The sequence below is a fragment of the Caloenas nicobarica genome, chromosome 3 (assembly GCF_036013445.1).
Source record: "Caloenas nicobarica isolate bCalNic1 chromosome 3, bCalNic1.hap1, whole genome shotgun sequence".
In the NCBI taxonomy this organism is placed as follows: Eukaryota; Metazoa; Chordata; class Aves; order Columbiformes; family Columbidae; genus Caloenas; species Caloenas nicobarica.
In genome coordinates, this window is record NC_088247.1 from 96,698,454 (window position 1) to 96,722,118 (window position 23,665).

Consider the following 23,665-nt stretch of genomic DNA (forward strand, 5'->3'; position numbering starts at 1 on the left):
AAAAGATCATCTAGTCCAATCCCCCCACTGGAGCAGGAACACCCAGATGAGGTTACACAGGAAGGCGTCCAGGCGGGTTTTGAATGTCTCCAGAGAAGGAGACTCCACAACCTCCCTGGGCAGCCTGTTCCAGGCTCTGTCACCCTCACTGTGGAGAAGTTTCTTCTCAAATTTAAGTGGAACCTCTTGTGGTCCAGTTTGCACCCATTACCCCTTGTCTTACCATTTGTTGTCACCCAGAAGATCCTGGCTCCATCCTCCTGACACTCACCCTTGACATATTTATAAACATTAATGAGGTCACTTCTCAGTCTCCTCCAAGCTAAAGAGCCCCAGCTCCCTCAGCCTTTCCTCATACGGGAGATGCTCCACTCCCTTCATCATCTTTGTGGCCCTGCGCTGGACTCTCTCTGGCAGTTCCCTGTCCTTCTGGAACTGAGGGGCCCAGAACTGGACACAATATTCCAGATGCGGTCTCAGCAGGGCAGAGTAGAGGGGAAGGAGAACCTCTCTCGACCTACTAATCACCCCCCTTCTAATCCACCCCAGGATGCCATTGGCCTTCCTGGCCACAAGGGCCCAGTGCTGGCTCATGGCCATCCTGCTGTCCACCAGGACCTCAGGTCCCTTTCCCCTACACTGCTCTCTAACAGGTCATTCCCCAACCTATACTGGAACCTGGGGTTGTTCCTGCCCAGATGCAAGACTCTAGCCTTGCCCTTGTTATATTCCATTCAATTTTTCCCCGCCCAGCTCTCCAGCCTGTCCAGGTCTCTGAATGGCAGCACAGCCCCCTGGCGTGTCAGCCACTCCTCCCAGTTTGGTGTCATCAGCAAACTTGCTGACAGTGCACTCTAGTCCCTCATCCAAGTCATTGATGAATATATGGAACAATACTGGCCCCAGTACCGACCCTTGAGGGACTCCACTAGATACAGGCCTCCAACTAGACTCTGCCCCATTGACCACGACTCTCTGGCTTCTTTCCTTCAGCCAGTTTGCAGTCCACCTCACTACTCGATCGTCCAGACCACACTTACTCAGTTTAGCAGCGAGGACGCTGTGGGAGACTGTGTCAAATGCTTTACTGAAGTCAAGGTAGACCACATCCACCGCTCTGCCATCATCTATCCACCTCGTTATGTCCTCATAAAAGGCTATGAGGTTGGTCAAGCACGACTTCCCCTTGGTGAAGCCATGTTGACTGTCCCTGATGACCCTCTTATCCTTGATATGTCTTAAGATGGCACCAAGGATAAGGTGTTCCATCACTTTCCCAGGGATGGAGGTGAGGCTGACCGGTCTATAGTTGCCCAGGTCCTCCTTCTTGCCCTTTTTGAAGACCAGAGTGACATTTGCTTTCCTCCAGTCCTCAGGCACCTCTCCCGTTTCCCAAAACTTGGCAAAGATGATGGAGAGTGGTCCAGCAATGACTTCAGCCAGCTCCCTCAGCACCCGTGGGTGCATCCCATCAGGACCCATGGATTTATGGATGTCCAGATTGCTTAACTGGTCCCTAACCCAGTCCTCATCAACTGAGGCAGACTCCTCCATTGCCCTGCCTTCCTCTGGGGCCTCAGGGGTACGGGGCTCCTCAGGACAGCCTCCGGCAGAGTAGACAGAGACTAAGAAGGCATTCAGTAACTCTGCCTTCTCTGTATCGTCTGTCACCAGGGCACCCACCCCGTTCATCAGTGAGCCTACATTGCCTCTGGTCTTGGTTTTATCTGCCATGTGTTTGAAGAAGCTCTTTCTGTTGTCCTTGATCATTGCTATGACAAATACTTGAAAGTTCTCTTGACTGCTTGACTTGTTTTGAGCAGGTAAACTTTTTATCTAAGTTGTTTTTAGCATATTTAATTCAAAAAGGGAGTAAAAAGGGGAATTTTTATATATTCTAAAACTTTCAGTTTTGTTTACTTCTGTTAGTGTGCACTTTTTTTACTGAATTGGATTTTGCATTTCAAATGTATTTGGTTTTAATTGTTTCAGTTGTCCCTTCACAAATGATTCTCCACATTGACAGCATCATAAAATGATTTAAAGGAAACAACTTTAGTCTTGCTTTAATATACATAATTTTTAATATGTTTTGTTAAAGGGATGTGATCAGACGAGGCTCTGAAGTATCTTAACACATCCATCGTAGTAAGTTAAGTCTTTCTTCCGCACATGTCCTCGTAGTGACAAATCAACCTCCTTAGCATCTTCTAGTCCTGAGATTGTTAAGCCTGTAAGAACTACAGAAATGCCTTTGTTCTGCCAGCTAAAAGCTATAAACATTTTAAGTTTACTTACTGTGTTGATGGACTCTGGCAAATCTGGAAACGGAGATACCGCCACTGCAGCACGCATTGGAGATGTGCACTTGTCAACGCAGTTGGAACTGGCCTTGGCCTGTCAGTGCATTCCCGCATTAGCTGTTGGTCCGTAGAGTACAGTATTGCCTGGTTAAACAGAGCATGAGTCAAAACAAGGAAATTTAGACTTCAATTTCAGGCTGAAAATGCTTCCTTAGTGACGTTTTTCAGAGGTCAGTTACTGACATCCCTGTTCCCAGTGTTTTTTTCTCCCCTCAAAATACTTCTGTCAAACCAAAACTATTAGGTAATACTTTTCAGGAACATGACTTTAGAGAATACCACTAGAGATGTTCCAGACAATGACTTTTGCTTAAAGATTTATCATTACCTCTGTAATACAAAACAAGTAACTGAATCTTGCTCTCAAGTGTGACGTGAGAGAAGAAAATTCCATGTGAGAACAGCAAGTCTGAAAAAGTTTGCTCAGACAAATACTTAATGTGATTCGTAATACTAAATAGGTACCTTCATATATATTACACACACAATTGCATGTTTCCATGCACCTCTTTTAAATACTAATTTTCTAATGTAGGATCATACTAGGAGAAATTTAAAACTAATTGGAAATAGAAGTATGTTTTATTAGTAGTAACATAGTATGCGACCACAAGTTGTGCACAGGAAAAGGTTTGCTAGCATATTCATAGGCTCTATCAGTGTAGAAAATGCAACTTTTTTAGGTACGGAAGGAAGAGAAACACCTAAGCATTTCTATCTAGTTGTTTTAACAACACTAGTTGTAGTATTTTTAAAATTAAAAACACGTATGGAAAAGGAAGTCACAATTGGTATAAGCAGTAGCAGGCTGTCAGCTGCGTGTTCCAGAACACTTCCCTGACACCACCAGTGCCGACAGATCGTGTGCTACTCACCTGTGCTGTAACCACCAGCATTCTGCAAGCCCTTGTAGGCAGGAAAAAAGTAAAATGCCATGTGAGTGAGAACATATTAGCTGATATCCCAAAAGTACAGTTATTTGTGGGAAAGCAAAGACGTGGGAAAGCAACATGTGCGGTTCCAGCCACCTTGATGATAAGGTAAGATCAATACTAACATGATCATCTGGACGGTTAAAGAAATAGTACTAACATAAGTAGATCATAGCAAAATATAAAGGGCCTTGGACAGGTTGTGCTGAAGTACATTTCTCGTAATTGTCAAGAGTGATAGCTCAGACTTGTGAGAATGGTATCTCGGGCTGGATGACCACCCCCGAGTGCATGGGATGCGTGAATGTCCTTGGGCCTGGTCTGCGAATGAGTGGGAACGTAACTGAAACAAACATAACATGAGTGTGGTGTGTTTTTAATAACAATTATTGGAAAGACATCTTATGTAACATTTTAGTCCAGGCCCGTATCTGTAAATCCTATAAATTGTCAATGGCTAATAAAGAGGGTCTCAGCCTGGCTCTTCTCTCGCTGCTAACAAGAACTCTGTGCCTGTGTGTGCATCTTTGTCTGCATCCTGGTGTGCGTCGTTCCTCATCGCCTCGGTTATTCATTTGAGAATCCATTTTTCCAGTCAAATGTAGTGGAAAGTGATAACTGAGATGTCCTGAGAATTGCATACTCAAGAAATTTTTACAAAAAGTATTTAAAAGCATGGTAGGAGTAAGCATATATATAAATATAAATGTTTTACAGGATACTTAGACCTATATAATCTGCATTTAAAATTTCTCAGCTATTTTTTAAACTAAATTGCTTAGCAACTGTTTTCTTAGATGGAAGAAAATTATTGTTATGTTGACAAACATACTCAAACTAATGTTTTGGAAATAAGACATTAGGGGTACTTGGACACGCCTAGATTATAGAGTTGTCTAAGTTATTTCATTGGAACTACTTACAGAGTAAATGCTAAACATGTGAAGACTAAAAGTCTAGTCCGTGGTATTCGTAGCTTCATCATATTTCTTTACTTTTTGCCTCAACTGACAAGGTATCAGAAAAATTGCTTCCTGTCTGCAGGTAAGCCTTATACTATTTGTTCAAGCGGTCAAAAATATATCTTGAGTACAGAAGTGATGAAATAGGTTCACTGAGAGTGTCTGGTTTCAAAAAGTGAGGAATTTTGTGTTATCTTGCCTCTAGACGACTTGATGGTGGATCATCTCATACATCACACTGAAGCAAACCTTCAAAGAGAGTAGGGAGTGTGTCGTGACGTGCCCCGAGCTGCCAGCAGCAGGTGGCCGAGCTCCTGAATTCCCCTCCTGAAGCTTCCGACTGAGGAATATTGAGAGGGAAAGCTGGGCAGAGTTCGTGCAGCAGCTGGTTTGAGATGTGCCGGGTGGTCTCCCTTCTCTTGGATCAAGGAGAGACTTGCAGCGCAGCCTGGTCAGAGCCGCTTTGTCCCCCTGCTGATCACAGCTTGAGCAGGCAGGGCAGCACACGTTCGGTTTCTTCCCTCAGAGCGATAAGCGATGCTGACATGAAGAAAATGCCTGGCAACCTCTTCTCGGCCAGGAGGCAGGATTGCTTCGTGTCTAACCTGCTAGGGAGAGCTTGCAAAAATCCTCTTCCTCAGGGATCCACGTGGGAAGAGGTACTCTGTTCGGGAGGCTTTGTGCAAGCCTACGCGCTGAGCTGGGTTCATGGCTGAGAGGGCAGCAGGTAGAACCAGACTCCCAGTCGTGCTGGAGGGAGGGCAGGAGCAGGCAGACCAGCTTGGGAAAACAAGTTGGTTTCAAGCTGCCTTGCCTAGTAGCAAGACGGAGGACTGAAAACACAATGCGAGGGAGCCCCATGAATGAGCATGTTCAGGGATGGTAATTCCCCAGGCAGTAATGAAACGGGAGCGCCAGGAGGTAGCGTGGGTTGCTGCCTGATGTGCCATGCAGGCAGCAGTGCAAACAGCAGTGCAGGCAGCAGTGCAGGCAGCAGTGGAAACAGCAGTGCAGGCAGCAGTGGAAACAGCAGTGCGGGCAGCAGTGCGGGCAGCAGTGTGGGCAGCAGTGCAGGCAGCAGTGCAAACAGCAGTGCATTCAGCAGTGCGGGCAGCAGTCTCTGCAGCAGTGCGGGCAGCAGTGCGGGCAGCAGTGCAAACAGCAGTGCAAACAGCAGTGCGGGCAGCAGTGTGGGCAGCAGTGCGGGCAGCAGGGCGAGCAGCAGTGCAAGCAGCAGTGCGGGCAGCAGTGCGGGCAGCAGTGTGGGCAGCAGTGCGGGCAGCAGGGCGAGCAGCAGTGCAAGCAGCAGTGCGGGCAGCAGTGCGGGCAGCAGTGCGGGCAGCAGGGCGAGCAGCAGTGCGGGCAGCAGTGCGGGCAGCAGTGTGGGCAGCGGTGCAAAACAGCAGTGCAAACAGCAGTGCACACAGCAGTGCGGGCAGCAGTGCAAACAACAGTGCGGGCAGCAGTGCAAACAGCAGTGCAAACAGCAGTGCAGGCAGCAGTGTGGGCAGCAGTGCAAACAGCAGTGCAAACAGCAGTGCGGGCAGCAGTGCGGGCAGCAGTGCGGGCAGCAGGGCGAGCAGCAGTGCGGGCAGCAGTGCAAAACAGCAGTGCAAACAGCAGTGCGGGCAGCAGGTCAGGCAGCAGTGCAAACAGCAGTGCAAACAGCAGTGCAAACAGCAGTGCGGGCAGCAGTGTGGGCAGCAGTGCAAATAGCAGTGCGGGCAGCAGTGCGGGCAGCAGGGCGAGCAGCAGTGCGGGCAGCAGTGCAAAACAGCAGTGCAAACAGCAGGTTGGGCAGCAGGTCGGGCAGCAGTGCAAACAGCAGTGCAAACAGCAGTGCGGGCAGCAGTGCAGGCAGCAGTGCAGGCAGCACTGCGGGCAGCAGTGCGGGCAGCAGGGCGAGCAGCAGTGTGGGCAGCAGTGCAAAACAGCAGTGCAAACAGCAGGTTGGGCAGCAGGTCGGGCAGCAGTGCAAACAGCAGTGCAAACAGCAGTGCAAACAGCAGTGCACTGCCAGTCGCACCAGGGCTGGCAGATGAACCACCAGCACCACCAGCACCCCTTTGCCTCTGTCTGCAGAAGTTTGTTGGTGTGACCTACACGTTGGCCAGATTCACATCCCCTGCATAATGCAAGGCTGAAGCAAACAAAGTCTCCTCAAGAACTTTAGCTCTGGTTTGCGTTTCATTGCCACCAGAATATCCCAAGGGACTCCTTTAATACATACCCTAAAGAAATTAATTTTGCTAGGCCTCAGAAGGGGCTGAAAAACTCCTGCCAAGAATGTGGTTACGAACACCTATGAAGACAGCAGAAACTTCAACACGGTAAAACTAAGTGCAAATTGGCCCTGAATAGAGGGCTCCTTGGCAGAAAGGTAGAAAGTTTCTAAACAGTATGGGACATTGAGGTGTGAAACCATTTTCCTCAGAGAGTCACATGAACATACTCTTGGTTTAAACCTTTTTGAAAGACAGCCTGGTTGGACAGCCCTCCTTCAGCTGACAGCCTTACCGAACTCTCTAAAGCCAGTGAAACTTCCTTAGCTTACCGCTGAACTGTAACTCAACCTTTTAAAGCTCAGACGTGTCTGAGGTTTATGCAACAATGAACCCAGAGAAGGAAACTGAGACAGTTCTTGAGCACTGCAGAGAGCTCTGATTGTTGGCATTTGTTGAGGCTGTGAGAGGTAGCACAGACCAAAGCTTGCCTCCAGCGATCAGACAAGAGCTTTGCTGCTGTTTCCGCCAAGGCCACCATCTCACCTGGAGGTCTTGTCTTGAGAGCCTGCTGGAGTCCAGGCATTTCCCTCTCTCTGCACCTACTTCTCTGGATACCAGGAACAAAAACTGAGTCATTTGTGTTCCCTCTTTATCCCACCCTTTTTCATTTAAATAGATTCTGATGTGGCTTCTAGCAAAACTGTTGCGTGAAAAAACAGTAAGAAATACATGCATAAGACAATTTCTTACATGCTTTTATGCTTTATAATATAAAGTTTATATTTTTGAGGGCTTGGATTTTATTTTTTTAATATGAGATTTTTGGGTTTTTTAAAAGTTTCATCCCATTTAAGTAAGAGCTATATGTAGACAAGGATTCAATCTCAGTGGCTTTACCTGGAATTTCTTCAGGTGTTACAAAATACTTAGGAATTCTTTAATGGAAGTAGTTACTGTGAACACATACAACCCTCCTCCGTCCCCCCTTCATATACATCCTACTTTTGTCTTTCCAAGTAGATTTCTTCCAGCATCTGAGAGTGGGATCTGAGGGCAGACTTGTTGGCTTTGAGGACTGTATGCACACAAGTACATTTCTTTACCTCCTTTATGCGTCATCCTTTTGCTGCTCAGCTCTGCCCCCTTAACTCCTACTTTCCATCAGGCTCTCTCCACTTCTTGTGACTGGGGCCATTTTTCTATGTGGCCATCAGATCTGCACAAGAAAGCTCAAAGCCTGTATTGTACTAAAAAGCCAGTTTCATCACATACAAGAAAAGATAAAAATAGCAAGAAAAAAAATCTGTGCAACTTGTGGAATGTCAGCATTTTCATTCACGCTGTGATCTGATTTATCTGACTTACTTGAGGATCCATCTGTTGTGCTGAGATGTTTTCCAGCAGTAATGACTACCATGAGCCTTTTGAAAGCTTTCAATTCCCAACATATTTCTTTCCTCTTTCTGCAAGTACAAACATTGATTTATAACTCCTACTCTCTGAGTGGTGAACACTACACCCCAGGCACCACAGCAATACAAATAAATACTCATAACGAGCATCTTGGGGGTCAAAGAAAAACTGAGTTTTCTGAACACGTTACCCACATTGTGGGTAAGGATGGCTGAAATGCTGGGAACAGCCACAGCAATAGTAGCCTACTGAATTACTAGTGTACATAGGAGGGGGGGGGGGAAAAATCAGACCGCCTCTTATCTCTACACAATAATTTCCTGTCATAGGTAAAACCAGACATCTTCATCCTTGCAATGAAATCTAACTACTTCTAATGAAATCAAAGAAAAAAAGAACCCAAGAAAGCCACTTGTTTCATATCACAGAGCAGAGTGACAGAAAAATTGGCCCAGGAAATTAAATTTTTTACCAACTAAAAGCATTTCCATAGTTTAGGCACATGGGATATACCTATCTAAATGGAATTTCCCTTTTATATCTCATATCCCTGAAGATGGAAGGAGCACAGTTGGTCCAGGACTGGGCAACAGACTGTATAGCAAATACCAGATTGAATTATCTCCATTAAAAGCTTTTCCCTCCCTCCTAGCATTAACTGGTAAGTTTGTGGCTTATATTTAGGTTAGCAAGCATAACTTTTTGGAAAGGTATCAATACTGAACTGTTACCCACATAAATTATAATTTCTTAACAACGTTTCGAATTTGAACACATTCACGGTGAGTTCTAGCAGATAAATAATAATTTGAATTTTATTCTACCCTTTTTTCTCTCCAAAATGGCATATGAATTATACATTCAAGTTTAATATGCAACCTCTGAGGCCACTGTTAACTCAAACATCCTTGCTGCAGTCAGCTTTTGTCTGCTACAGATCAGTTTCAATATTTTCTATTTGAAGTAGCAAGCCATAGTAAATCTGCCCAGTTAAAGGTGAATTCTAGACAAGATAAAGACTTGTAAGAAAAGCAGGTGCCAAGCAACACCAGTTTTCCTTTTCGTGCTGTCCACACCCCAAAACATTTCTCGGTGATTCCCCGTAATCTTTCTCTTCCTTGGGATGCTCTGGTTGAGACAGCGCCCAGCTGAGCAGCTTGTGCTGGCACTGGCACAGGGCTTGTCAGCTCTGTGTCTGAGATAAGCGGGAAGCATTAACTCCCCAGTTTTGAAAGTGTTAACTTCATTTGTTTGAAAGAAGTGTCAGAGTATAGCATACGATTTACTGTCACTGATCCCCTTTAAAACTGCAAGCATGGTGAGTTGACTTGATGGGTGAGTAATTTATGCCCCTCAAAGTCCACAGCTGGTGTTGAGACTATTGCAAGTACTTAACTAAACACAGCAAATTTCCAAATCTGGGATGTTTCGGTTGTGCTGATTGCTGTCGTATGATTACTTTAAAGGTATTACCTGAAGTCTTGATGGTCTAATTAGTACCTGAGTGTCCCTTCCTGAGCATCAGGTGAATCACTCATCATCTCCCCCAAAACATCAACTATTTGGGAGTAGTTTATTAGGACCCGCCCTCTTACCTTTATTTAAGGAGAGGAGCAGGTTTGATGAGCCCTAAGTATATGCTGCATGCTCTGTTTCACTATTTTTACTCCTGAATTAACAGGAAACACCCTAGTAAATACAGTGACGTGGTTCTGCTCCATCAGAAATATTGTGGAATGTTAATTATTAAGGTAGCAGGTTAATTATTCAGGTAGCAGACTGTCATCTGTGCTCCTGAATATAAGCTTCTCCATACCCAAAGCAGCGCCAGGTTTATATCTGCTGTGGGCAGGTTTACTATTTCTTCTCTTATTAATTGCACTACAGAACGTATTTCACCATGTATATATCTGTGATTCACAGACCTGATAGAAAATTCTTTTTAATTTTAACTGGAGTTTCACTCTGTCATCACTGACAAGAAAGGAACTAGTTTCAGGTTAATTTGTCTAGAATTAACTTCAGGCTGTCAGATAAACACAACCTCCAAACTATCTCACGTTTCCTATCTGAGCCCTGGAGGAGTCAATGAAATGCAGTAACGTGCACTGCGTGGTTATGGGATATTTTGCCAAGAAGCCGGGAGAGATGTTTTTTCAGTGCTATGGCTTATTGCACAAAAATGTTTATCAGGCTCTCCCAAGAAACAGCACATCTTGTCCACTTCCTGGCAAGCAGAGAGAGTTGTGCGATGGATAATTGCCTTCCTCCTTTCCTCTTGCACACTCGCCCTTCCCCTGCCAGGGCAGCTACAAAGCATCAACCGGGCCTGCTTAAGGGAAATCCCAGTTACCAGCTGCTCTCCAGGAAAGGGCCATGGCAAAAACCTTCTATTAGTGCAGGAAAAAGTAGCACCTTGATAGCCTTTGTCCTTACTGAAGAAACCTCTGGCATCCCAGGATCTCGAACAGCAACAGAGCAGCATCCACAGCACTGGACTATCAAAATGCTTTTTTTTTAAAAAAAAAAAAAAAAAATATTAATCATTGTTAATTTTCACACTTGCCTTCCTCCTGGGCAGGTCCCTCGGGGTCGGTGCACCACACTGCTGGCAGACACTAGAGGATGCCCCCAGGGTACCCGGGCAGCTGTGGGTCAGGTTGGGCTGCGCTGGGTTGGTTCGGGTCAGGGCAGAGCCTCCCCATCCTTCTCCTGGGGCTGCTCCTTTCCCACCTGCGGCGTTAGCACCCGCACCCTCGCACACGCGCACGTTAGTTTGGCGTTGTTGCTTGAGGTTGCCTGAGGCTGATTTTGCGTTGCCATAGCAGATGGTGAGCCAGCGCGGGACTTTCTCAATAGCTCTGAACCTCTGTGGGGCAAGGGGGAGAGCAGGAGGTGATACTTCAAAGTGCGTAAAACCCAAAAAGTGCTGGAAAGAGCAAAAGCACAGCATCCGTGCTTGCCTGAAGGGGCCGTGTGGGGTAGGGAGGGAGGCCACCACCGAAGGAGAGGTTTCACACCCCCCTTTTCTGCCTGCTACAGCAAGAAAGCGGAGCTGGGCTGCACGTCCCTGGCCAGACCCCGAGGACCCCGGGAGTCCCTCCCTTGCCGCTGGGTCAAATTCCTCCCCGGTGTAAGCTCCCGGGTCTCCTTGGGCAGCCCTGCTCCCCTCCCTGGCCCAGTGATTATCCAGTAAGCTGCTCACGTCAGCTGTTTTTTTAATAAAAGCATCTCTAGATTTCAGGCTGGGGTTTATTTATTGAGTTTCTCTGAACTTTTCCTTCCTCCTTCCCTCCTGCCAAGGCCCAGAGATGGTAGAAGCCCTGGAAGTAAATAGAAAATGACATGCTTAGGTTTTTTAGGTCGCTGTAAACAACACGCTTCCCTGCTTCCAGAACACATAAGGCACAGAATGTCATCTTGGGTCAACACAGAAGGTTAAGGACTAGAAAGGTGTAGATATGAATAAATCAGGATCAAGTATATTTTTGTATTCAAGCAGGCTTTTTTAATTTCTGAGCCCTCTTCCTTTTTCCTCAAAGGAACCATATTTTTCTGGCAACAAAGATCTTTTTATCTCGAGGTTTTCACGTTCTGCCCATCAGCCTATCATAAGAAAGCACAAATCTACTAAATAGTAAAACGAGGGATTATTTCCACTCATCTGTTGACAGACATTTCTCCGAATTGGATCAAATGATTAAAGGTATTAGAATGACGTCTTGCAGATCCAGATCAAATCATTTGAAACCTTGAGACCGTTTCTCCTTCTCTTGGAAGGAACCACCAGAAATAGTTGTAGGTGCTAATTGCCCATTATTCTCACTAATGTGAAATTGCTAACTGGGATCTTTGAATATTTTACTTGCTTGAATCCTAACTGGGGGAGCTCAAGATGGAAGGATCGTGCAGTGTCTCGCTTCCCACCGTGCCGTTCGGGGTCTCTTCCAACGCTTGAATGGGTTCTTCCTCGAGTCGCTTACGCTGAGAAGAGGGGTCCAGGCTGTGAAATCTTCCAACATCTCACATTACGAAGATGGCACTTCTGAAAGTCAAATTCAATCAGAAGAAACGGGTAAAACTAGCGCAGGGACTATGGCTCATGAACTGGTTTTCAGTGCTTGCTGGAATCCTTGTTTTTAGCATGGGGTTGTTCCTCAAAGTGGAACTCCGGAAGCGAAGCGAAGTGATGGACAATTCTGAAAGCCACTTTGTGCCCAATTCTTTGATATTGATGGGTATATTATCCTGCGCCTTCAACGGTTTTGCTGGCAAAATTTGTTACGATTCTCTGGATCCCACTAAATTTGCCAAGTGGAAGCCTTTGCTGAAACCTTACCTGGCACTATGTTTCCTGTTTAACATCCTCCTTTTCTTCGTTGCGCTGATTTGCTTCCTCACGCGGGGCTCGCTGGACAGCACGCTGGCCCAGGGGCTCAAGAACGGCATGAAGTTCTACCGGGACACAGACACCCCCGGGAGATGCTTCATGAAGAAGACCATCGACATGCTCCAAATTGAGTTCAAATGCTGTGGGAACAACGGCTTCAAAGACTGGTTCGAAATTCAGTGGATCAGCAACAGATATCTGGACTTCAGCTCCAAAGAAGTGAAAGAGTAAGTGACTTAGTGGGATTTGTATCACGTAGTAACATTATTTGATCAGTATTGTACCAAAGAAATGTACGTCCCAACAGGCATTGACTGGAGGGGGTTTTGTATAAAACTTTTTTTTCCCTCAACTCTTGCTTAATAAGCATCTCAGATGATCAGCTAGATTGCTTCCTCCCCTGACAAATTCCTCTGACATTACCCAGAACATAAAAAATAAAGTGCCAAAATACAATTCTCACTCTTTGTCTGTGTGAGGTAAACAGACTTAATATTTTTTACTGTCTTTTACCTCTTTATAAACCCATAACATCGAGCCACACGTAATTCCTCCCAAAATCAACAGGAAAGTATCAGAACTTCACTATTCCTAAAGCAGATTTCGACGTTCCTTAAAAAAAACGTCCCTAGATATATACTGATGATACCACTTTTGAAGATCCACTTAAGACATTGGCAATTAATCAGTCTCACAGAAACAAATAGAAACAATAACAGTTTACCAATAATCTATGTGTTTTAAAAACTTAAGATTTAGAATTTTATTTTTATATTCACTCAATGGATTGCTTCACCGCTGCGACAATATTGAACTGTCAACACCCATTGATGTTCCTAGCTTTACATAGTGTCCCTTCTACCTAAATGCATTTTGTGTTATCTCCTCTATAAAAACATGCTCAATATATAAACTTGTGCCTAATTTTTTTAAACCTCACATAAAAACAGCACTAGTCTCTTCTATACAAACCAGAATGGATTGTTGGCGAGAAACACCTTAGTGGCTCTGATGTCAGTGCCCAAAGAGGCAGTAATCTCAAAATCAGGTTAGGCGCAATAAGCGCAAGTAAAAAATAAACAAGAGAAGGAACGAACTTTTGAAATTAAAAAATGAGCATTGAGCATAAATACTCACAACCTTTTGAAAAATTGAACATCGAGGGAAGACATCATTATTCAGAGCTCTTTGGGAACATAATTCCTTAGCATTCATACTCTGTGGTTGAACGAAGGGTCTTGTAAACTGGAAGCAATCTGCCTTTTAAATACCTTGCCTATGTTAAAAATGTCTGAAGTAATTTTGAAAAAAGCCTTGTGTATCTCTTGGGATCTCTGCCTGACTGTGTAAATGGTATTTCACTTGTGTGTCTCTCCACATATTGTTTTGACTTGTTGGGTGGTCTGGTTGTTTTTGCAATTCTGAACTGGGACTTCCTAGTGAAAACTGTTACAGGCTTAAGCTATTGCACTGTGGGTTTATAACAAGGGTTTATAACAAATACATTCACTATTTAATAATGGAGTATTTGCATGGCGAAGGTATGCCCATGAGTATAAATAACTACTTGAAAACATAATAAGTTCACCTTGCCAGCATTATAGGGAGATTTGAGAGCTGTAACTTAATCCAGCAGCAGTGGAAGGGCAAAGCACAGAAGGAAAACAAGGTTATATTGTCCTTAATAAATGATGTCTTCTTTGGGACTGAGACTCAGAGCAATTTCTTTGTATTGCTGAGGCAGGAAATAGGGCATTAAAAATACACAAATGGACGTCAATGAGTGAATTCAAGGTCTGAACTACGCAGTGCCGCACAATCTCTGCTCACATTCCTTGTGAGTTATTCTGGATCTTTTGAAGAAAAGTTCTCATTTATCCCAAGGAAGGTGGGAGTCTGTCCCCCACAATGTGATTTTTATGTTATTTGCAGAGGGGAGGCCTGATCCAATCTCTTTGAAACTGGTGAAGCATTTACACATCAATGGGAGTTAGACCCAACTCAGAGCATGCTTTACGTATAGATATAAAACCTGAACTGCATTTGGCATTTAGATACATGTAGGTCATGACCACAAAGTGGAATTTTGCTTCACCAGGCTGTTCCCATCCCCTCTCTGTGACACAACTTTAAAATATCCGTATAAAAAGTTACAAGACACTCTCAGGTTAGTGTTGTGGGGGTTTTTTTTTCACCTTTCTAGATCACTGGGACTGTCAGTTCTATCATTTCCTAAGCGACATGGCATTTGTTAAGAGTTGCAGTCCTCTTAGTATGGTTGTCTTCTGCAGTGACAGTGGAACTATTTGCCTTCTAAGTATCTCTCATCTAAACACCTCATAAGGCACTAGGCTAAATGGCTGTTTATAGAGAGCAACCACAGTCTCAAATGAGCAATAGCTGGAGAGCTCCTGCAAAGATTTGAGAAATTTTTAAACACCCTGTTGCTGAAACACATTTCATGTTTTTAATACTGGGTACCTTCCCAAGCCAAGAATAAATGCATAACCCCTTCCTGGAGCTATTCTCATCCAAGAGAAGCTATTAGGTTTGCTGGGTCAATGGTCTAGCTGGATGTGGTGGGTTCTAAGGCTGTTGTGGGTCCTTTTCCAAGCTCTGGTCACCTCCAGCATCTCCCTTCCACCCTAACCATGCTGTGATCACTCTTTTCTGACTGCCCCCCCAAAAAAAATTTTTCTCTGCCATTTACTTTTCCTAAAAATTAGTTTCTTTGAAGAAGTGACCCTAGAGGGTGCATTTCCATCACGAAGAGTTAATTACAGACGCAGCGTAGCCTTGACATAGAAAAGGATTTCAGAGAGGAAAAACACCCAGGACAAACACCACTATAGAAACAGGAGATGCAGAGGAATGGTATGGCCAGGAGACACAGCGGAAGATCTGCATTGCCTTTGCTTTCCTTTCTCATGCATGTTTTCTCCAGTACATCTTTGTGTGTGTGTGTGTGTTTCATGCTTCCTTCTGCCCTTGCCCCATAGTCGGATCAAAAGCAACGTGGACGGAAGGTACCTGGTGGACGGTGTCCCCTTCAGCTGCTGTAACCCCAGCTCGCCGAGACCTTGCATCCAATACCAGGTCACCAACAACTCGGCTCACTACAGCTACGACTACCAGACGGAGGAGCTCAACCTCTGGCGCCGCGGCTGCCGGGAAGCCCTCCTGCACTACTACAGCAGCATGATGAGCTCCATGGGCGCCGTCGTCCTCCTCGTCTGGCTTTTCGAGGTAACCCTCTCCTCCCAGCCATGCTTTGCTGAAGCACCAGCTCTGGAGAGGCAGAGCGTTTTGCAGCATGGACTTCTGAGTTGAATATCAGAGCTATTGAAAATAAATCATCCACTGTGGTCTTCTGGCTGAGAAAACATCTAATAGTGATCGCCTGCATAAGGCCTGAAAGGTCCCAGGCTGGAGACACAGCTGTGGGCTGGGGGTTACATTGCAGACCTCCCCTTCAGAGTAGTCCTGCCACGGCCTCAAGCATCCCCACAGCAAGAAGGAAAAAAGGACCAATTTTGTGCCCAGTGCAGGGTGCTGAGCAGGGAAGAGTGTGGGAGGGCTCATCTGTCTAGATACATTAATTTTACCTGTGTCACCATTAGCGGGGAATGAAAAGTACGCAAGGCAGCGTGTCAGAAAGAGATGGCAGCAATTTGTGGGACACGAAGTGCAATTAAGGGGTTTATGAGCTGGTGAAAATAAGACTTAGAGGCATTTGCAGTGTCCTGCTTCAGGGCAGCATTTGGTTTAAGGTCCTTCATCAGCTCCATCAGTGGTTTTGGTCACAAGAAGTGGCTTAGGTGAAGCAAATGGATTCATTTTATTTTATTCTGCTTCCCAAAACCACCCCGTGTATACAAACAGGTGCAGATACTGCCCAGCATAGATGTTTGCGGGCACCATATCCCAAAGTGCAGCTTTGCTGCTAAAATACTGTTCATCGAATGCAAGGAAAACATGTCCTTCTGCCTCTGGGAGGTGGCCGATTTTCTGGTCAGGGTGTTTGATCAATACTAATAGCCAGGGAGCGTGGGCTGGCAGCGGCACGAGGGCTGGCACGTGAGGCGCGGGCTGTGGAGGACGGCAAACGGGGAGGGTGCCGCTCGCCGTGCAGAAAACCCTCTCTAACCCTTGAAACCTCTGCTGCAAATGGCATTGCCTCTTCGGAATGATTTCAGCCAGCTTTCTAAAAGTTTAGACGAACAAAAGCTTTTTTAACAGGTGCATTAGATTTTTAGACACGCACTGGGCTACACCGTTCTGGGAATGAAGACGATTTTTAGAAAATAAATACCTATCCAAGTAATCTGTGAACTGAGAGGGATGAAAACTATCGTAAAGGAACTTCATGTTGTTTTATTTTAAAAATAACTACTCCACATGGCTGAGAAATGTACTACCTCCTTGTGCACTGTTATTCTGGTAAGAAAAGAGAAGCTCATGCCTCAGCCCAACTTCAAATGAAGAGTTCTTGAAGAGAGGGGAATTTCAGCTGTAGATGAATATCAGAATGAAATTCAAAAACTCAGGGGGAAAATGCACAGAAATACTAATGCCAGCTGTGAAAAACTATTACTCAGAACCTGTAACATGCCTCTGCTGACTTGTAGGACAGTGATATGTTAGGAGTGCTAAAAATGCAGTATTTTATTTCTAACTCTTCAAATACATCCCAATATTTTTTTCAACCTGTGGCATAATGAGAAATACGATCCTCTCTTTTTTCCTTCGTCTTTGTTAAAATATAAGGTGAGATTTTTTTCAGGCAATCAGAGGACTCTCGGGGCAAAACTTTAAAGAAACATCGCAATTATGGGTTATATTAATTGCCCCCCCTGAATATTTATGACTTGCCTGATATTCTACCATAGAGAGTCCAAATTTGCGTCTCGAACTCCCTCTGCTTTTAAAGCAGGAGACAGACATTAATTTAGTCCCCTTTGAAATATAATCCCTTTCTTTAAATTGCAGTCAAGGTAGGAAACAGTTTTATACTGAGTAGGAGCGCAGCAGAGGTCCCAACTCCTGGCCAAGGTGAGCTGTCAGCCTGACCAGGGTGCGACTTCTCATTTTCCCTTGGACCGGCTTGCTGATAAGTTACAGAAAAGTGCAAAAACAAAGGAGCGCCCTGGTTTGCTTTGCACCTGGAGACGATGTGAACTCAAGCCAGCAGCATGGCCACAGCACCTCCCCAGCAAAGCCCTTCGGGGGGCTGCTGGATGACTCTTCCAGCTGGGTTGGTGGTATTGAGGTGTGGGAAGGGGGACAGAGCACGGAGGGAAACACTAATCGCAGCTTTGAGCTTTGAGCTGTAGAAAAATATAACGTGCCAAAGGGGTGTAGGCACCTCAGGGAAGGTCATTTAGGTTTAACGTTTCTATATTAGGTGCAAGGAAGAATGAACCTATTTTGAAGTATCAAAACTTCTATTTGAAGAAAAAGTAGCACATCATATATTCTGGAAATATATTATTATCCACATGCTGCTTTTACTAGCAAAAGCTGTAGACTTCCCATGAGTGAGAACCGGTCATGAGTGTGACAAAAAAAGATCACACCCTGCTCTAGCTAAGCCGCCTCAGGCTAAACCCTGGCAAACAGATGGGCTTTGCTGCAGAAGGTCAAGCAGAGCAAGCCTGGCTGTCTTCTTGACCTGCCTCAGCCAGCAAAGAGGAACTGGGGGGTTCGAGGGTGCCCTGAATAGAGCATTTCAACAGGAAGGGAGGGGAGCAGCCGGTTCCTGAGATGCTCCAGGTCCTTTGCCTGTATAAACACGTGGCTCTCGATAGGTCACAGCTACTGCAATGACCAAAACCCTGAGATTCATCCCACATGTGGTGCCGCAGAGGGAGACCAGCACTGAGCTCCAAGAGGTGGGAACCCAGGAGAGTGATAAGACACAAGCAGGAGGTGCATTGCACATCGTGCACTGGAGAATAAACTCTCTGATGCATTGAACACTAGGAATGAACTCATGATGATCTTCAAAAGGACCCCACAGGCAGCGGGGACCGTCCAGAAGGACACAGTTTGCTCTGCTGGCACAGATCGATGGGCTGAGCATGCTGTGGTGCAGGGGGATGCACCAGCTCCACCTGCCCATACCCAGGCCTGGAGAAGCACTGTGGCTTTGTTCCTCCCGCCACTTTAAAGTTGCTGTAAAATGACATTTTCATGATAGTTTGTCCATTTGCCAGGGGACATCATCACTCAGTGAGACCACACTAGCTTTGGGACCCTGATGTCCAGGCCTTTTCTGCTGGATTGTGGTTAAGCACAGGGCTATAACTCAGAGTCACAGACTGGTTGAGGTTGGAAGGGACTCTGGAGGTCATCTTGTGCACAACTGCCTGGTCAAGCAGGGCCAGCTCCAGTTGGTTACCCAGGACCGTGTCCAGACAGCTTTTGAATCTCTCCAAGGAGGGAGAGTCCAATACTTCTTTGGACAGCCTGTGCCAGTGCTCAGGACCAAATGTTTCCTGACATTCAAAGAGAAGCTCCTGCATTTCAGTTTGTGCCCATGGCCTCTTGTCCTGCCACTGGACACCACTGGCTCCATCTTCTTTGCACCCTCCTTTCAGGAACTTGTACACATTTATGAGATTCCCCCTTGAGCCTTCTCCAGGCTGAACGTTCCCAGCTGTCTCAGCCTCTTCACACAGGAGAGGTGCTTCAGCCCCTTCATCATCTCAGTGGCTCTTTTTTGGACTTCCTCCAGTATGCCCACGTCTCTCTTGTACCAAAGAGCCCACAACTGGACACAGCTGTGGCCTTACCAGTGCAGAGTAGAGGGGAAGGGTCACCTCCCTCAACCTGCTGGCAATACTTTGTCTAATGCAGCCCAGGATACCATGCATCTTCTTTGCTGCAAGTGCACATCGTTGGTTCACATTCAACTTGGTGTCCATGAGGACTCCAAGGCCTTTTACCTCCAAGCTGCTTACAGCCAGTCGCCCTCAGCATATAGGGGTGCACGGGCTTGTTCCTTCCCTGGTGGGAAGGGTTCCTTCCCAGGACTTCAGCAAAGTTGGTGGTCCAAGGCCCTGTGCTATCATATAGGAGACAAACTAATTTACCAGATAGATGTCTCCATCTTACTGGACTCTCTTCCCATCCAGCAGAGAAAGAAGGCTCAGGTCAGTGGAGGTGACGAGCGCACTGCTTTTAGGAAATCTTGGGAAATCTCAGGAAATCCCAGGCACCCAAAATCTTTCTGAGTAAGATTTTTAAGAAAATGAAGTCTTAAACTGAGAGAAAATGTCACAGAATCTCACACGAAGGCAGCTCAGCTGCTCCCTTCTGCACAAGCACCTTCCTTTTTTAAAGTACGACCATATTTAGTGACTTAGAGACATCCAGAAAGATTGTAAGTGCAGCCAATTTCGCTGTCAAACAGTGGGACTTAGTAAATTAGCCAGAAAAAAAAGCTCCTGCTGACATGCAGTGTGGTAGCACAAGTAGAGAGCAATGTGGGGCCCATCTTTTGCGCTCAGTCCTGTCAATCTTTACTTGCAACAGGCATCAATATGAAAGATATTAGTCCCATGACTGAAAGCAGTGAAGCTGGGGCTTGGATGTCAAAGGAAGATGTCAAAGGCTTCCCATCCCAAGACTAGTGTGATTTGTGACTTCTTGTGACCTTTATAGAATAGTGTTTCAACTGATTTAAGTCATCATAGTATTGAGTTAGATCCACAACAACATGAGACTATTTCCAGATTCAGGGCCATTAGAACCTTCTTTGAGGACCAAGGTGTTGCAAGTCATGCATTCCTATGTTAAACAGGATGAAAATTTGCCTCTGGATATGGAAATATTTGATGAAGCTTGTTTGTCTGACCAATGTTTTTCCCTTTCTGGTTTTGAGTGAAAGCAGAGAAACATCCACATCTGAAAATGTTGAGGGTAAGCAATGGTTACCCTTTAGTCTTCCAAGCTTTTGGAGACACTGATCATCCACAAGCAGGACGACCAGGGCAGACAGGCTAAGGAATGGTCCACAGAAGCGCATGCTTAAGCAGTCGCATGAGTCCAAAAGCCAGATGTGAATTTTTGCAATTGACCACGCTATGTGGCTGAGTCCCAACTTCAAATCTGCCCAGCTACCCAATGCCGTAATCCTGCATCTCTATTTCAAAAGCCTCAACAGAGAGCAGCACCTTGCAGGCCCAGGGCAGCTCTCTGTGGGCCTCAGCTGTGCCACCAGCAACACACAGGGATGCCGACCTCTTTCGCCGTTAGGGAAGACCAGAGGTAATCACTTCCTTGGGAATTTGGGTAGCATAGCAAAGGCATCATACTTCCCTTACAGAACAAATCCTATGAGGTCATTAACAACAATAAGTGGCCTCAATCCTAGCTTTGCCTAGCACACGAAAGACTAAACTAGTCTTCTGCTTCCCTATCCTGACCACCTGCTCTACCATCTCATCAAGCTGGCTCTTCTGGGCTCTGCCTTTTCTTTTTTTCTCTTTTTCACAGTCAACCAGTTTTCTTCATAAGCACCACAACGGTGGAAGTCAGATTGTTCTGAGTGGTGTCAGAAGGCAGGAGACTGGCTAAAACCATTATTTTTCTCTGGAGGCAGGTTTGGGGTGTTGCCAGTGTCAGGGGTGTTACAACAGCGCAGTACAGTAGAAAGAGCCTTGGTCTGCTGGGCCCGGTAAATATTTTATCAGAAATAAAAATTTGTTTAACATTGAACCAGTGAGAGATGCCAATCACCTACTGCCTTGCTTTCCTTATTTGCACATACTATATAAAAGCAAAACCAGAATTTCAAGTAGACAAGCTGATGGCTCAAATCCTAATGCTGTTCTGTTCTGCACGGATGCTGATCCATTAATATATCTTTTATCAGATTAAGATACTTCATAAACATATTAAGGTCAATGTGAAGTAGAAATATTTAGAGTTTAAATTAAGTGGACGGTGGCAGAGGAGGTTGTTGCACATACGAGCAGCTTTACGTACATCTGCTGCACAGAGACAGAGGTTTCATTAAAATCTGTCAGGAGGCACCTACCCTGTGACAGGGTATGTGGAATGACCTTTGTGCACATGGCCACGCAAAGCTGCCGTTTCGCAGCGGCTGGCACGTGCTTCCTTCATAAATTGACGCATCCACTCATTGCTTATCAACTGTCGCTCACACCTCCCACGGCACTCATTGATTTCAGATCTCCATCCTCTCCTTTCCAGCTTGTGAGGGGCCGTTTTCCTCCTGCCAGTTCCCCCTCACCCCTCTTGGCCATCCAAAGGGGAAGGCTGCTCAGGATCTCCTCTCGCTTGCAGGATTCCCACAGCCCTCAAGCTGTATAAGCTCTTTGGTGCCTTTGGCATTTTGTCCAAGCCACCAGCCCATGCTGCTGATAGCAGAGGACGGCGAAGATGCAAACAAAGGCATAAAGGTTTTCCTGACGCTCTCTGTCTTTTCCATTGCATGGTGCAGATGTCCGTGATGGTTGGCTTGCGTCTTCTGCACACCTCTCTGGAAAGCATTGCAAATCCTGAAGACCCCGAATGTGAAAGTGAAGGCTGGATCCTGGAGAACAACCTGAAGGACACTTTGAAGTCCGCACTGGAGAGTTTGAAAAAGATCGGTAAGTTCAACCAGGTGGAAGCAGGCGCTGAAGGAGCCGAAGGAGAGGAAGGTGGGAAGACACCAGCCATCACAACGGTCAGTTGAGCTTCTAATTGACGTGGACTTTTTATCAAAGAGGACTAAAAAACCCTGAGAATTATGAATATCTATGTTTTAAAAAGCTATGTATCAACCATCAGAATACACATTTCTACCATGCTTTTTTTTTATATAGGGGAGTATACAACATAGTGCAACTTGGGACAATACATTTATCCACAATGTGAGCACACCATACCCATAACTTCTGGGGGAAACAACCTCCCTAGGACTTGCAATATTCACATGTTCCCCTATCAGGGACAGTTAGTTTAAAAAAACAAAAACAAAAACAAAACAACGACGACAACAACAAAAAACCCAAAACCAACCTGCTGGCATCACACAGTGATCCATTCCATCTTATTTTGAAATTAAAAGCGGAATTTGAAAAGTTAGTATTTTTTGCTCAAGTGGTTTTATCCGCGCACTTTGAGTACTTCGACTTTTAAAGACAGATTGATTTTCTGGTGAGTAACATGCTAGAAGTCAAAGGATGAAGGATTCCCTGAATTGTATATAACTTAGCATACAGGTACCTTGACAAACCTCTCATATAATGTGATTTTTGTTAATGTGCTAAGCAATGGTATTCTCTGCTGTATTCCTAAGATGTACATAGAACAAAACACAAACTTATGCTGAGAATTTATGTACTAAGCAAAAAATGTAATTTAATGAAACAGCACAAGTATCATGAAAACAACACTAAGGAAAGATTTACGGGTTTTGTTTCTCAGGTTGGTTTTTTTTCAGCCAGTTTATCCTGAAAGAGCGTATTGTAGACTTATGCTTCACCTTGTATTGAAACAAGCAGAAGCTTATAAGAGTCCTCTTGTAGTGGGTGGAATCAATGCTATGAGCATGTGCCAGTTTTGGTTATTCTGGACATTTTAAAAAGTCTGTAATCTCATAGCTTGCTCCAGAATGTTCAAGCCCAACTATTTCTAAAACAAGGACAAAACAAACAAACAAACAAGGCTACTTCGAACTAACACTTTAAATGTTTTTCAGGGTCCCAGCAAACGGGTACCATTCATCCACAAGTACTTCAAGCCTCAAATTTGAGGCCAGGGGAAAGTAAAGTTTAGATCAGTCCCCAGGGTGCAAATTTTGGAGCTTTCACTTTTCTTCCTCAATGACAGGATACCCTTCATTATACCTTTTAAGTCAAAGGGAAGGCACCTTTTGCATATGCTGCATCTCTCCACACATACTCTCATAGCTGGAGGACTCTGTTCCAAGACACAAAGTTGAAAAAAGACATGGAAAGGGTTTGCTGTGGTGCGTGGCTTCTTGTAAGGGAGCGGAGCATCATCCTGAGTTTATCTGCAGCTGCCAGATAAATTCGGCTAAAGGGAAAGAAACCGGAGAGAGCGAGCCCCAAGCCCCTGCACAAGCAATCGCAGACGTCTCAGCCCCTCAGCTATGAGCCAGGCACCACATTGATTTTTAACTCAGCTGTGCAAAACCTCTACTTCTCCACAGTGCAGCTGGGAGAGTTTTCTCAGCAGGTCCCTTCCACCCGGCTGGTGGCCGGTCTTCCAACAAAGCCACGTTTGCAGCTGCCTAACCATTGCACAGCGCGTTGGGTTTCATTCTTAATCACTTGTGCACTTGCCCCAGCAGCACTCAGCTCCTCTGGCTCTTGTGCAAACGAATAAGCAACTCCTTCTAGGA

The 23,665-nt window shown here is 45.3% G+C and overlaps 1 protein-coding gene across 1 annotated transcript; it reads left to right on the top strand.

The window, feature by feature from the left end:
* Positions 1-11,931: 11,931 nt before the first annotated feature.
* On the top strand, positions 11,932-21,991 carry PRPH2 (peripherin 2). The gene is made up of 3 exons (XM_065632619.1): positions 11,932-12,512; positions 15,285-15,531; positions 21,755-21,991. The coding sequence occupies exons 1-3, from the start codon at positions 11,932-11,934 to the stop codon at positions 21,989-21,991; spliced, it is 1,065 nt and encodes a 354-aa protein (XP_065488691.1).
* The last annotated feature ends 1,674 nt before the right edge of the window (positions 21,992-23,665 follow it).

Bases quoted from the DNA above. Each gene is read 5' to 3' on its own strand.
- PRPH2 (XM_065632619.1), top strand. From the start codon at position 11,932: ATGGCACTTCTGAAAGTCAAATTCAATCAGAAGAAACGGGTAAAACTA. The intron at 12,513-15,284 runs GTAAGTGACTTA...CTTGCCCCATAG, and splicing joins AGCTCCAAAGAAGTGAAAGA to TCGGATCAAAAGCAACGTGG. The intron at 15,532-21,754 runs GTAACCCTCTCC...TGCATGGTGCAG, and splicing joins TCCTCGTCTGGCTTTTCGAG to ATGTCCGTGATGGTTGGCTT.